This window comes from Lepidochelys kempii, chromosome 1 (genome assembly GCF_965140265.1).
Source record: "Lepidochelys kempii isolate rLepKem1 chromosome 1, rLepKem1.hap2, whole genome shotgun sequence".
NCBI classification, from domain to species: domain Eukaryota; kingdom Metazoa; phylum Chordata; order Testudines; family Cheloniidae; genus Lepidochelys; species Lepidochelys kempii.
Window position 1 is genome coordinate 175835329 of NC_133256.1, and position 14732 is coordinate 175850060.

General features: G+C 38.9%; 1 protein-coding gene across 3 annotated transcripts in view; it reads right to left on the bottom strand.

Annotated features, from left to right (window-relative positions):
• Positions 1-5624: 5624 nt before the first annotated feature.
• Positions 5625-14732, bottom strand: part of LOC140894923 (multidrug resistance-associated protein 1-like) — a 71862-nt gene continuing 62754 nt past the window's right edge. For all 3 annotated transcript variants that reach the window (XM_073303853.1, XM_073303835.1, XM_073303844.1), the window contains 7 exons: positions 14086-14212; positions 11993-12094; positions 10372-10515; positions 9173-9331; positions 8159-8325; positions 6870-7064; positions 5625-6367 (listed from right to left, as the gene is read on the bottom strand). In XM_073303853.1, the coding sequence (XP_073159954.1) occupies positions 6241-6367; positions 6870-7064; positions 8159-8325; positions 9173-9331; positions 10372-10515; positions 11993-12094; positions 14086-14212 (1021 nt within the window). In that variant the 3' untranslated portion in view covers positions 5625-6240. The remainder of the gene's footprint in view (positions 6368-6869; positions 7065-8158; positions 8326-9172; positions 9332-10371; positions 10516-11992; positions 12095-14085; positions 14213-14732) is intronic.

A 14732-nucleotide genomic window follows, 5' to 3' on the forward strand; every position in this document is an offset into this window, starting at 1 on the left:
TGTCGTCAGACCCAAATGCGTACTGGGTCCAGGAACTCCTGGAGAAATTGATCCAGGATCATTATCTCTTCTGTCTGGGCCGTGGGCCTCAGCTACCTAGTGGCCCAGTCAGTCAACTTCTGGGCAAATGCCCTGGGCCTCAGGCTCTCCATCCAGCAGGACGCCCAAAACTGCTGCCAGTACTTCTCGGTTGAGAGTCCAACCCTGTCCAAGATAGCAGCCTTCACAGTCGCATAGTCTTTGGCTTGGGTGTCTCCCAAAGCCATAAACGGCACATGGGCTTCACCTCCCAGGTACGGGGCTTGCGGCAAGGCCCAACTCAAACTCTCCCAGCCTGCTGCCGTAGCCACCCATTCAAATGTCCCCAGAAAGGTGTATGGGGCCCAGGGCCCCCATCCTGCTGTCTTGGTTCTGTCCCTGTTCGCCAGACTCACCACCCGCTGGAGGATCTGCTGTTGGGCCACCGACTGCTCCTTGATGAACTCTTGGAGGGCCTGATTTTTGTCCCCCGCCATGCTATCAGGGCCTGCCTTTCCGTCTGCTGGGACTGCTGCAGCTCCTGCACTGTAGTAACCAGCCATTTCAGGGTCTCCTCCATACGAGCAGCCACTGGTATCGATCGCTAGGAAGAATCCCGGACAAGCCCCCACTTGTCACAGGGCAGCACAAGTTTCCTTCTCCTTGTAGCTGCATCCTGTGCTTGGGCTGGCCAAAGAAAGGGTCTCAGATGTCTTTGGCAGGTGCTCCATCCGTGTTCTTTTATTTACAGTGGCTGTACAGTCCCAATTGTCCTCGCTCCGACCTCTCACTGGGTCCTCTGGCCTTTGAGGCTTGTATCAGCCAGCAAAGACAGAGCCTCAACCCTCCTATCTTCCTGCGCTCTTCCCTGGGTTTATAAGCCTTCCCAGTCATCAACCCACCTGGTTCCACTAGGCTGAGCAGATGGCACTGAGCCTGCCCTCAGTAGGGCCTGCAGCTGGGCTCCCTGCTAAGGAGCCTGGCCCATACACTCAGCCACCCTACAGGGAAGCAGGGGGAAGCTGGCTCTTTAGCAGGGCACCCAAAAGTTTTATACCTCTGCCCTACGACTAGCATGTTGGGGGGGGGGGTGAGAATGCCTGATCTGGAGTCTTATTGACACCATGGCACTGCAAATGCATCACTGAGTGACAATTGAGAAAAGCAGACTTTTGGATGACCAATTTGAATGTGTATTAAATTGTATAGCTACTCTAATCAGTATTTAAAAGTTCCCTTTGAATGGCTTGTATTAGGGCGGCAACTAAAGGCATAGAATTAAAATACATATCCAACATGGGGGTGTGTGTGTGTTTTTTTTTAAAGTGAACAGGACTTTTCTTTCTGTTAAACTATCAATGGACTGATGGACATTTAATAGTGCAAAGAATAAAGCTTTAGGGTTAGAATAAAGGTGTTGTAAGGATTTTGATGTCTAAAGGCCAATCTGAACAGAAGACTTTGGGAAGCCTCACAGTAACCTCCTGCTGGGTCCCCCCGTTAAGCCCATCTATCAGAGCTGAATATCAAAAACTACATACACACCAAATATAAAAGCCAATAACAGTTTATTTAATTAAGAGAAGAGGAAGGGAGGAGAGGGGAATGGATTAACAACTCTGGAGACTTGAGATACCACTTACACACAGTCATACACTTAATGATATAGATAGATGTTTGTTTACGTGGAAGGTGGCAGGATCCAGACGGCCGAAGCCAGCGATGGACTGATGAGCTCTGACCGTGGACAGCAAATGGAATGGACAGGTATGTATGTATCCCTATCTTAACTCCCACCCTATCCCGCTTTGTGTCGTCTGTGTATGTAAGATTGAACTAACTACTCAGACTAGGTCCGTGCATGCCACTCTGCTTTCCCAAATAAAAGCATAAACAAACCCAAACCTATTAGTAAATAGCTATTGCAGGCCAATAGCTACTGCCAAGATGGTACTGCAGTGCGAGAGAGCTGGTCACTTGAACCTCTGACCACTTGAAAGCTCCAGAGACCAAGTGTGTGCCTAGCTCCTCCCCTCACACACTTTTATAGGGAGCTGTTGCTGGGCAAACCTAGTGTCTCGCCTCTGTGATTTCCCACCTTTTTCTTGGTACCAAGGAACAAGAACCTGACACAAGATGGAGGTTACCTTGTCCTATTACCAAAATAAAATGACCCTTTAAGTTACAGATTTCAATAATTTGGCAGAAGTAAACGGGGTTTAAAACCAAAATTAACAGTGTATATATCATTAAAGATCCAGGTTTTTACACGGTATCAATTGCATATAATGCTTGTTGCCACATTTTCACAGGCCAATGAGAAATGAATAGTTTGCACCAGTTTTTTTTTATTATTATTATTAAACAAAGCATATCTGCGCTGTGGGTACACATGGAAATTGTCTGGACAAGGTTCAGTGCTGGTAGTTGGCTGAATGTTGTTTGTGGGTCCACTTCCTATGGAAAATGCAAGTGCTCCTTTTCTCTAAGCAGTAACCATCTATTGCTGCTGTGCATTGCAGCACTTACACTGAAATGATTCATAGTCTATCTGCGCTGGAGCCAAGGTTGTTTTGTGGGAGGGTGAGGCAGTACAACACAAAAAGCCTGACAGGTTGGAGGCAGAGATGCTTAACCATAGATGTTAGGTAATACATAATGAGACAAAAAGAAAAAGGAGGACTTGTGGCACCTTAGAGACTAACAAATTTATTTGAGCATAAGCTTTCGTGAGCTACATCGGATGAAGTGAGCTGTAGCTCACGAAAGCTTATGCTCAAATAAATTTGTTAGTCTCTAAGGTGCCACAAGTCCTCCTTTTTCTTTTTGTGGATACAGACTAACATGGCTGCTACTCTGAAAACTGACATAATGAGACAGTTATCACTCTTAAGTTAGTCTCATTAACCCCTTTTCATAAATGTAACTGATGTCCCAAACTAGGAGAATCTGATGTGTTTGGCTCTTCTGTGGTCCTTATTAGCAGCATATGAGCATTTCTCAGATACATGAATGTAGTCACTCATCTTGTAAGACAGAGTATTCTCATCTCACAGATGAGGAAATGACGACACAGAGAGAAACTGAGTTTCTCAAACTTACTAATGAAAAGTTTGGTAGAGTAAGCACTAAAACATATAACTTCTAACTCCAGTCCCTTAACCTCAAGGTAAGCTTTTCTCTTTGTCAAAGCCCTCCATCAGCATTTGGTGACCACCAGAGAGAAGCCTGCCCATGGTAAATCCTCTGCTCTTGTTCAGCATAAGGGAGAGAAAGGAAAGCAAAAATATTAAATGTCCTTCAGAGGAGACACATTGCAGGGCAGTTCCCTTTCAGCACAGTTCCCTTTCCCTTACCTTGTATCAATGATGGTTGGGTCTCTCTCTACAGGAGAGAATGCCAGCTACAGCATCATATCCTTCCCCTTCCTCAGTCAAGGTCTTTTAGAAAATAAATATTAGGGTGGGGGGTATCTTACTGTTATGAGACTCACACGTGATAGTTTTTCTACTACATTGCCTTCCTCCAGCAATGGACTACCTTTTTCTGTCCTCTGCTCCCTGGGGTCTTGTTAAGCAACATCTCTCACTTGTGATTTATTGCTACAAAAGACAAAAAGGACAAACTTTCTTTTTTTTTTTTCCAAATTGTTCAGTCTGTCTTTAAGGAATGTTAACACTGACCTGATATTTTCAAGGGAAATAAACCTTGTACCTTGTAGTGGCTGTACACCTCTTAATAACCCTGAGAAAATAGGTAATGTTCCACTTTGTCCCTAAGTCCTTAGCTTTAGAGAAGCATGGTACTTGTACATCACTTCCAGACTTCATTATTTATTTCTCACTGCAATATTTTCCATCTTATTGTTTGCTCAAACATCTTTGAACATGCTCTTGCAAACTAGCATCACTTGAGTTTAAAAATAATTCTTTCCACCTGGTTCATTTAAGTATGTAGCTTCTTTAGAAGGAAGATAAATTCTATAGAAACAATTGCCTTGTGTTAATATTAACTTCCCTGAGAAGTTAAATGCAAGTGTGTGCTGCAGAAGTGGGCAATTATGAACACCCGTGTTTAAACAGAAGTTTGTATGTTTATTTTTATTTTTTAAAAAGGCACTACCAAGAAAGGAACTAAAGGCCTCTTCCCTCCCTGGTTTCATTCTGTCATACTCAAGTTTCTAAATACCAAATAGGCCAGATTCTTGTAGCTGACTTAATAGAACTCAGGACTAAATTCAGGTGAATGAAGGTGCACCCTCTTGCGCCAGCAGTGAATTGGGCCTACAGCTTGTAGAAGCAGCTGGGTTGAATTATGTCAACACCATCAATGATGTTTTACACACAAATAGCCTGATTGTTCATACGTAAAACAGAAGGCTGGTGCTTAACATAGATCTTTTGAAGAAGCTTAATTCTGAGATTATAGCCAGTTGACAATGTCACAAAAAAAATCTATTTTAAAAGCAGAATCGCTCACCTCATACAGAAGGCAAAGGCTTCAGCATGAAGTCTAATCTCTGCCAAAATTAATTTAGCTTCACCATAGCTACTCTATCCTATCTAATAGTTTGGTGCAAGCTCTAGCATATTAGTACATTTTAGGGAACTGTATTATATACAGCTGGCTATTATTGTCAGGGACAATACTGTACCTTTGAGATAAATTAAAAGTAGCAGGTAATGCCTGGGTCCTTCACTTACCCTTTTTTCCTGGGAGAGGCCCAAGCTACCACCAAAACAATGAAGCTGATGACTCTGCCAACATGACCAGAATGGTGGTTCTACTGGTGGATCTCCAATGGGAAGTACTGATCACTCTTCTCTGCTATTCCTTGTATGGCTGCTGTGACAGGGTGCCCGCCTCAATTTGATTACCAGGAGGCAGAGTGTTCAGTGCCTACTTGACCTCCTACAGCATTTATGCTATAGTAATGAAGCTGGGCTGGGGCCCAACGCCTAATCAGGCCCAGGAGAAAAATCAAGGAACTCTGTAAAAGTTGTTCCTCGGGTGGTACTATAGACCTTAAAGAGTACAGTTTTGGATAGAGGCTAGTTTGGTGTTGGACTAGGTGAACACCAATGTGCTCTAGCTCCACCTGGGTGCCTCTCAAGAAAATAAGGCAGGTAGGAGATGGTACATAAGATACAGGTACCCTGCTTCCACAGCTTAGATACCTCAAATGCATGCATAGGTTCTTATGGGGGAAGTAAAATGACTTCTCAAAGCAGAACTGTATTTGCTCCATGAATGTCTGAATTAGCGCAAAACACCATTTCATTTTTTTCTTGGGTATTCTTTAGTACGCATTGTATATTCTTATGGAAACTTTCTTCGCTTCCCTATATCTTTTCACCCAGTTTAACCGTAAAACAAGGCAACAAATTAGAACCATAACTTACAGTCCTTTATATACAGAAGAATATGCATTGTTAGCATTCCCATTAAATATGAAAAGAGGGTTCTATTGCCACGACTAGCACAAGAAAAGCTTGTACAAATGTGCTTTAAATATAAAATGAATATTTCCCAGAGGGATTTTCCTTTTAAGAATTCTGTCACAATTTGACTTGAGAATGCTCAGTTAGGTGGACAAAAATAAGTACTAATCGTTTAACTTGTCATTTATTTTAGGGTTTTCAAAGGCCATTTAAAAATATCTACCAAATATACCCCTAAAGAATTTTAAAAACATTCATGTACAGATTAAAGTCAGCACTGAACCCCTTATGTTCATAAAATGACAATTCTCAAATGAATTTTCACTAGCTCATTATTTATAACAGAGGATACTGGTTAAATCAGCATTATTTTCTAAATAATTTAAAACATACAAACTGATTCAACCAAAACAAGTGCTGAAGGTTCTGGAGTGTTAAGTAGTGTGGCTCACAAGCATTTATGTAGTCTCCAGATCATTTATTAAAGCAAAAGTCACTGTATGCTATGAAAAGCATAGCTTTATTATTTTGTAGTTCTAGTGAAAAGTATATAAAATATTTTAAAGAAGGTTGAAGAGTGTGCAATACAGATCATAACAGTAGCAACCATCAGCTTTTATCCTACCACATGTAAGAAATTTGTAGTGTTAAAACTACACAATTCCCCTAAACTGTGTGATCATTTTATAATTTCAAGGATACAATTAACCACACATCCCTAGAGCATTTCCTGCATTCGGAGTTCAGAATAACCAGCATTCTTGTCTTCACAAAAATAAGTTCATGAGTTATTTGTATCTTGTGTTATCCCAGCCTCAGCGACCATTTTCGAAAAAACTCCTTGCTGAAGTAATAAATTATGTGGGGTATCAAATTCTATAATTCTTCCAGAGCCCAGAACAAGCACTCTGCAATGCAAAAACAAAAAGGTGATGAGGAAAATTGAGCTATTTTTTTCAGCCATACTTTCCAGCCCTATGAAGGTGTGGATTAGGTAGATTTCCTTTAATATGTGAAAATCTCTTTGCAGTAGATAACTCAGAGATTCATGAAGCTGTGAACTCCTGCACAAAAAAAGTTTTTAGAAAATGAAAGTTTGCCTTGTCACCTTAAGTTCTAGAGTGCAATCAACTTTCTCTGGTAAATTAAACGGACTTGCTAGTAACTTGTGTTTGCAACTGGGATAAAATGGAGTTAAAAATTAATTCAGTAATTAGAATAGGAGAAACATTGTAGCACAAATATCAGTCTGTTTACTGTCAGTAACTACTACTAATATAAATATATATGTATTTCATGGTACCATAGATTATATGAGGAAAGTGTCAAGCCAGATCAGCTTTCATGCCTACCAACTTTGACAATGTCTAAATGAAACCACATGTTTTTTAAAACAATATTGAAACTTACCTTTCAGAATCCATGATAGTATGCAACCTGTGGGCTACAGTTAATACTGTGCAGTTGTGAAACTCCCTCCGGATGGTGGACTGCACTAGGTTATCGGTTTCCATGTCAACAGAGGCTGTTGCCTCATCTAAGATCAGAATTTTTGTCTTCCGTAGCAAAGCCCGGGCAAGACAGACAAGCTGCCTCTGCCCAACACTGTTAAACACATTTGAAAACGGTGTCATTTCAATAACTTTGCAAAAGCAATGCTGTGTTCCCACCCACAATAAATGCTAGATAATACCTTGATCAGGTTATTTTGTAGAGAGAAAGCAATGAGTAGGATAATTTTTCAATTGTTAGCAAAACCAGATGCTTACAATCTATTTTAGAGCATATCCCTGGTTCCATTTTCCAGATGGATGCATATTTGCATCCAGTTTCCACATGAACTTAATACCCAGTATTATATTCATGTCCTAATTTGGACATGGGATAAGTTTGAAAGAGACTGATACACAGCAGATGATTATTAAATTATGTATTTTACAAGGGTGGGAGTTGGTTCAGGATGAGAGTTTTAAAAACTCTTATGCTATCTTTGGAAGTGGCATGTCCCATTTTTTGCAGATGCATTCCAATTTATTAACTAACTTTCCATTTCTGCTCTGCTTTTTTAAATTTTGGATTGCCACTCTGCTGCTAAAAGCTTATCAAGCATTTATATAAATTTCTCAGATTTTTAGCAGACTGCAATGGCCTGACTCTTACACTCAGAAATTTTCTATCCTATAAAAAGTGTCACCTTCCTTGGCATATCTTTGAAATAACAAGGCACTGTAAAGAGAAACTAAACAGCTACTTAACTACACTAAGCAAATAATAGAAGATATAATACAGCGCAAACGATAAGTGTTCTCTTGGTTATATTTTGTTCCCTTTCTTTTTCTTCTTACTTTTTATATTGTTACTTTTCTCTCTGATTTCAATTATTCTGTTTGTGGCAGTCCTTTCCCTGCCTTGGACTATTTGCTCATTTCTCAAACACCTATAATAGATTTTAAGGCCAGAAAAGACCATCAGATCATCTGGTCTGACCTCTTGTGTAACCTGGCCATAAAATTTCACCCAGTTACTATTTAGCTAAGTGCCCACAAATTGCTTTACAAGAGTAATTCTATTTAGAATGAGGGAGTCACTTTTGTGACATGGAAAAATATTAGAATACTGTCATGTAGAATGTATTGAAGGAAAATCAAGTTAGCACACCAGAAGAGCTCCCTTGCCAGTAGATATTAAAAATTTTATACCTGAGATTTTCACCACCTTCTGAAATCTCATGAAGGAGTTTCTTTGGGAGTGACTGGACAAAATTCTTTAAGTCACACAACTCCACTGCCTCCCACAGCTCATGATCAGAATATTTTCCAAAGGGATCCAAGTTAGATTGAAGGGTCCCAGAGAACAAGACGGGGTCCTAAGAAATAATATAAAATGCCTAAGCAGTAGCATCACAAATCTTAAAAAAACAAAACAATGTTTTTCAACAAACACTCACAGGAATGTTAGGATTTTAATGAAGGTATTCTAGAAATAATACTTTTTAAAAGGCAAACTATAATATTTGAAATCTGAGTGAAAAGGCAAAACTAGCTATGCTCAAATTATTTAACACCACAAAGCCTAAAGGGGAGGGAGAGAGTGGTCTAGTCTATGTCTTTGGTAAATGAAAATACATATTCAAAAATATGTATTAAAAAAGAAGAATGTGTACAGTTAGCAAAGAACATTGTTTGTTTTTTAAAAAAAAATCTACTAGCTTTCTATAAATATATCCTGTGGGCCAGTTTTTTTAAACTGTGGGCCAGTTTTTTTAAAGATATTTGGGCACATAAAGAGGCAGATAGGCAAAAGCAGGTAAGTGCTATTGAAAATCCCAGTAGGTGTCTATCTGCATCTTTAGGAACTTAAACCTCTTAAGAATCTGGTTTTGTGCTTTTACATGACAAGGATTTAATATTCAATTGAAATCACCTACTATAAGGCTACTTTTGATTTTGCGATATGACCATTATTATTATTTGATTACATCCAAAGCTCTCTTTTCTTGGGGTATACCTGTTAATGAGTAACTTTGGAGTTTTCAATATTAGCCATAATTTCAGTAATAATATCCTGATTTATCTTTCCTCTGGTGAATTGGTACAAAATGGGGCCTTTCTTATAGTTACAGTTTCAGCCTTTGGGATTTAGAATTTCTTCACAGATATGCAATAGCTAATGTTTGAATGAAAGACAAGTGTCTATTCGGAAACAGATTTTACCTGTGGAATAATGTTAAGATTGCCACGTAGATCATGTAGTCCAATAGTTGATATATCAATTCCATCTATAATTATTTTGCCTCCGTCTCGCTCTATAATTCTAAACAAGCAATTTGTGAGTGTTGATTTACCAGCTCCTGTTCTTCCTACAATTCCAACCTGGAACAAGATATTAGCTTTAAAAGAAAAACTAATAATGGAGAGTTTAGTAAACTAATGCCTTCAATTTCTTTTTAGTGACTTTAAACACTGTAGATAGATATCATGAGTTATAAAAGAACACTGCCCCTTTGTCCATAGCTCAGTGGTTTAGGTCCCACCTCAGATTTTCCTTAACTCACTCACGCTTTGGTTGGGAATCATCATCAGGATCCTGACTATCCAGTTTTCTCTGGGGTAGGAGGGAATTCCCAAAGAAGTGTTTTCTGGTACCCACTCGAAAGCTAACATTCCCATCTGCTGGCATTGCAGCAGCACAGAAATTTAGGGCCAGATTGTGATCCCCTGGCTCACCACACGAGTAGTTCCTTTGGCCCATGACTTTGTTCATACTGTTTCTGGAGATAGACTAACCTAACTATGGTTGGTGCTCAAACAAGAAATAAAAGGATCTGTGTTAATACTGCCCTCATTAAAAACATAAGTAATAATTTACCATACATAAAAGACAAAAAAGAAAAATAAATGGCTGGAAAACATTTGTTTTCATGCACCTAAAATGGAGAGCAAAAGATTATTAAAAGTCATTTTACCAAAAAATTGGCTGCATAAGTTTCGTGTGAGGCACTCAACACTTGACAGGATTGGCTTCTAATTGGCATTACTAATCAAGCTACACTATAACTTGAAACTAAAGTCTGTCATTTAAAAGCCTTGGTCCAGATCTTCGGCTTCTGTAAATTAGAGGAGTCGTATTCAAGTCAGTTGAGCTACATCAATTTACACCATATGAGCATCTGTCCCCTTGTATCTAATGTTGCTATTAATAAAACTTAGATTAAAATATACTTTTCCCATTGGCTGCGCAACCATTTAGAAAATAGTTTCACAAATTCTAATAGCTTATTATTTACATACCCAGTAAGAATTATCCTAATTTGGACTCCTTCAGTTATGCTTTTATACATGAAATCTATTGAATGTAGAAAGTTAAGGAGCCAATTAAACTATTTTTGATTATTTCATATTATGTACAATACCTTCTCTTTACTGTGCGTTTGGAAGGAGACATCCTGTAGGGCCAAATCAAGACCTGTTCTATACCGAGCTTGGTAATTAATGAACTCTATTATTCCTTTACTGGGCCATCCCATCGGGGGCCTTTTAGACATTATCCAGGGGGCCTGAAATTAAATTAACATTGTTTTAGTGCACTGTTTTACATTTTTACAAGCCACTTAGAATACTTTATGCAACCCACTTATAGTTTTAAAAATACAAGTAAACACATGATGATGACTCAGACTCAGTCCAATGCACTGAGAAGTCAGACAACTTCTTGGACATCAGGATTTTTAATTAAAAATACTTCACCAAATGCAGAGGCGTTGTATGATCCTCCTCAGTAACCAGACTCAGACAAAGATTGCACATATTCATTTAGAGAGCAACCTTGATTATTCTACCAACTCACAGGCCTGAGTTTTGAAAGAGACTCAGGCTTCCAAGGCCCTGGCTATTAATACTTTGTAATACATTCACTATTCTCAGCAAGTACAGCCTGCACCTTTCTAACAACTTTATTCATGTCTGCAATGCCACTTACTTTGAAAAAAATGCATAGGACACACTGTTCACACTATATCAGGAGTGAACCCATGCTAGTTAAGGTCAGGAATCACTTTGGCTTATTTGGCCCACTATGGGAAGTAGCAGTATTTGAGAATGACTGCCCTCGCTCTTGGAAGTCTGGAGCCCAAACCACTGAAGCCACCATAGAGGAGCTTAGACAGCACAGAGGAGAGGGACATTCTGTGAAGCCAGCCCTTCTTATACCTCAGCAGGTTTGTTCTCCTCTCATGGAAGCAGAGGGGAACACTCCAGCCTAGAACTGTGATAGGCAACTATTATTCTAGTTACAGTAATTCATCAAATATCCACTCCTACCTTGCAACTTTTGTATCAGCCTAGTAGCAAAGGTTTTGATGATGGCAGATATCTCATGCTCTGTAGTGAATGGAACATACCATGTATCATTGCACCACTGTATATTTCTGAATTTCAATCATCGGGTGTGATTGCAACTCATGTAGACATACCCAAAGAGCTGGATTAGCAGTGAAGCCGTGACAGCATGGCTTCTTCATGGGCTGTACAAACTCTCCTGGGTAATTACTCTGGCAACTACCCTGCACTGAAGTCCATGCTGCTGTGACTTCACTGCTCCAGTAGCCAAGCTAGCTAGCTAAACTGTCTCAGGTTCATCTACCTGAGCTGTCATCACACTCCGTGACTGTAGTATAGATATACCCACAGACAAATTCAGATAGTAGTTCATGATGAGACTTACATAAAATAAATCTTAAATCTCTATTTGTTTGTTTCTAACTACAATAGCTACCACAAAGTCTGATGTCAAGAAACTTATTGGTCAACATTAAAAATACAAAACTGTTCTGACCATTAGTGTGAAGAGAAAGTCAAATACATTAGCTCATGAATGTATCACACTTTGAGAATGTACGTATATTATTAATTATAAGACGCATTTGTATTAGTCAGTCAATTTATTTTCTTTTTATCAGTTAGCCACTAGCTTATACACATATATGAAATAGTATCCAAATACTAAGTTTATATTCAGTCTTCTAAAATGCTCACCTCTTTGTCCATTTTTTCATATTCACAAACTCTTTCAATGGAAACTCCATTAGTTTCAATTTCACATGCTTTACGCACCCAAAAATTCAGACTTTGAGTTATCTGAAAAAGATAAGATATATTCATGAGATGGTCTAGGTTTACCTGGTCCTGCCACAGCATAGTGGGCTGGACTTAATGTCTTCTTGAGGCCCCCTTCAACCCTACATTTCTATGATTCATTTCACAGAATGTATTAAAATTGTTTGGTCTTCGTAAACAGCATAATATATTTCAGAAATGTATTATGGATAGTAAGAAACAGCATCAAAACACAATATCAGCTGCTTAGATAGTTCCAGAAGATGCAGAGCACAAGTCAGGAGTTGGTATGCAAAGCTGGCTTTAAGCTTCCACTTTCACTGCATTTATCCCAGTGTTACTCCGAGCACTTCTTCCACCATTTGCTGTGTTAGAAAAACTAGGTCAGGATCAGTGTAGGGTACAGGGCACCCTGGCTATCACCTTTTCCCCAGTAACCAAGCTCCCCTTCTGTGTTACCCTGGCTGAAAGAGGAAGTGTAGGTTTATGAGCCTGTGTTGTATGTATACTGTTGCAGTATTCCCTTTACACTGGGACAATCCTCCCTGAGCCGCTTACACAAGTATCTTAGCAGCAAGACAAAAGCAGCTGCAGTGCACCTAGGGATCGGGTCCAGAGTATCTGCCAAATCACTTCTATCCTTAAGCACTGAGAAGCTATTTTTGCAAGTACTAGTGCTACCTAGTCCAGTATTGGCAAGTTAATGCAGTGGACACTAATTTTATACGTCAATTCTCACAGTTGCCATGTGATGGCTGCTCATTTACAGCAGTACAAAATTGGTCTATTTTAAACTGTTCTAAGACATTGTACATTATAGATCAGAACTAGAAATTAAACTTTAACAAAACTGGTCAGTGACACAATGGGTTAATAAACTAGCCATCCTAGGTTAAATTGTTGTTCTGAGGTAGGAATATTTAATGATGAACCTAAAGGCTTCTTAACACAAAAAAACAGCTATACTGAGAGCCCATATTTAACCAAATGTGTATAAGATTAAAAGTACAAAAAAAATTAACATTATTGAAAGCTAGTTTGTAATATACCTATCTGCAAAGACCTGAGTTCAGAGCTGTGATCCTCCAGTTAAGATGCCTGTGTTCTGGTGTTAAAGCATAAAAGAAATGACATACCCTTTCCTGTGCTGATGCAATCTGTTGCAGGGAAATCACAGAACATTGAATTCAGATCTTATCAGGTATAAAGTCTTGTGGTAGCCAGTATCATCTTCATGGGTATAGTGATATATGTCTATGGTACTTTACCCCAAAGAACATACATTCTTAATTTTAGACCACAGGATGAGTGAGAGAGAGCGGGAAAGTACACAGGTGATAGGACCAAACTGTCAAGATATTGTGGATGTGTGGGTTTTTAAAACTCTTTAAATCATAAGGGTTTATTGTCTCTCTAGCCATTAATCAACATAGGTCTAGCCCTCCTTATTAAAAGGGACATGCTTGTCAAATGTGGTCCCAATTATGCTACTTTTTTTTTCTTTTTTAATAAAATAGGCCAGTAGAAATGTTTCCATTAAATACTTCAATACCAATACAAAACTCATTTTTAAACCAACCTCTTCCTTGCAATGATGGCAACCTAAATATTTCAGCATTATGCTAGTGCACCAGAACTAGAAAGTACGCATCTGAAAACACGAGTGCAATTGACTAGACTACTTCCCTTCTCCAAGCTAGCAAAATACTAAAAGTAAGCCATGCAGTGTAGTAAGTTTAATATTTACAATTCTGTTTCAATATTCCAATATTTTGTTGTTGCATTTAAACCTATCAATATTTGAATTGTTAATAATACATAAACTTCCACAATTAGAGTAAATTCAAAGAAAAACACATAGTAGTGATAGTACATTCTGCTCAGTTACATCCATGAGATTAAAAATTGCACAGATGTAACTGTGCAGAATTTGGCCTACTAAATTTTACCCCAATCATTCTTGCCTTCCATATGAAATATTGTAGAAGCATCAAAACTATACCATCACTTACATTCAGTGCATATGATATGGATAAACCCACTGTAGAGGAATTAATTGTATTTCCAGCCAGCACTGCAAACAAGGCAGCAAAGAAAACCATCAGGTTTCCTAAAAACTCAAGCCTGACAGCCAACCACCTGTAGTCAATGTAGCCAGGGAAAAAAAAAAAAAAAGGATTTATCTAAAGAAATTTTATTATGGAACATTGATATAGTAAAATATCAACAATTATCTCTTATAGCACCTTTCATCAACATGCTTTACAAAGAAGGTAAGTATCATTATCTCCATTTTACAGATGGGGAAACTGAGGCACAGAGCAGGTAAGTGACTTGCCCAAGATTACCCAATAGGCCAGTGGCAGAGCTGGAACAGTCCAGTGCGCTGTCAGCTAGGCCAGACTTCTCCCCAATCCATATAAATAGACAGCAACTCCATAAGTAAGGCAGTTTATAATTCTCCTCTTCCAGCAGCTGTTAGTAGACTTCATTGTTGTAGAATATTCTCATCTCAGAGCAAGCATATCTATCTCCTATAAATTAATTGGATTCTTGCACACAGAGGACGACATACCCTATTGCTTAGATACAAACCAGGAAGCCAGTACTAAGAGTGCTGAACAAGTTACAGTGCTTACACACATTTTAGGATTATTTT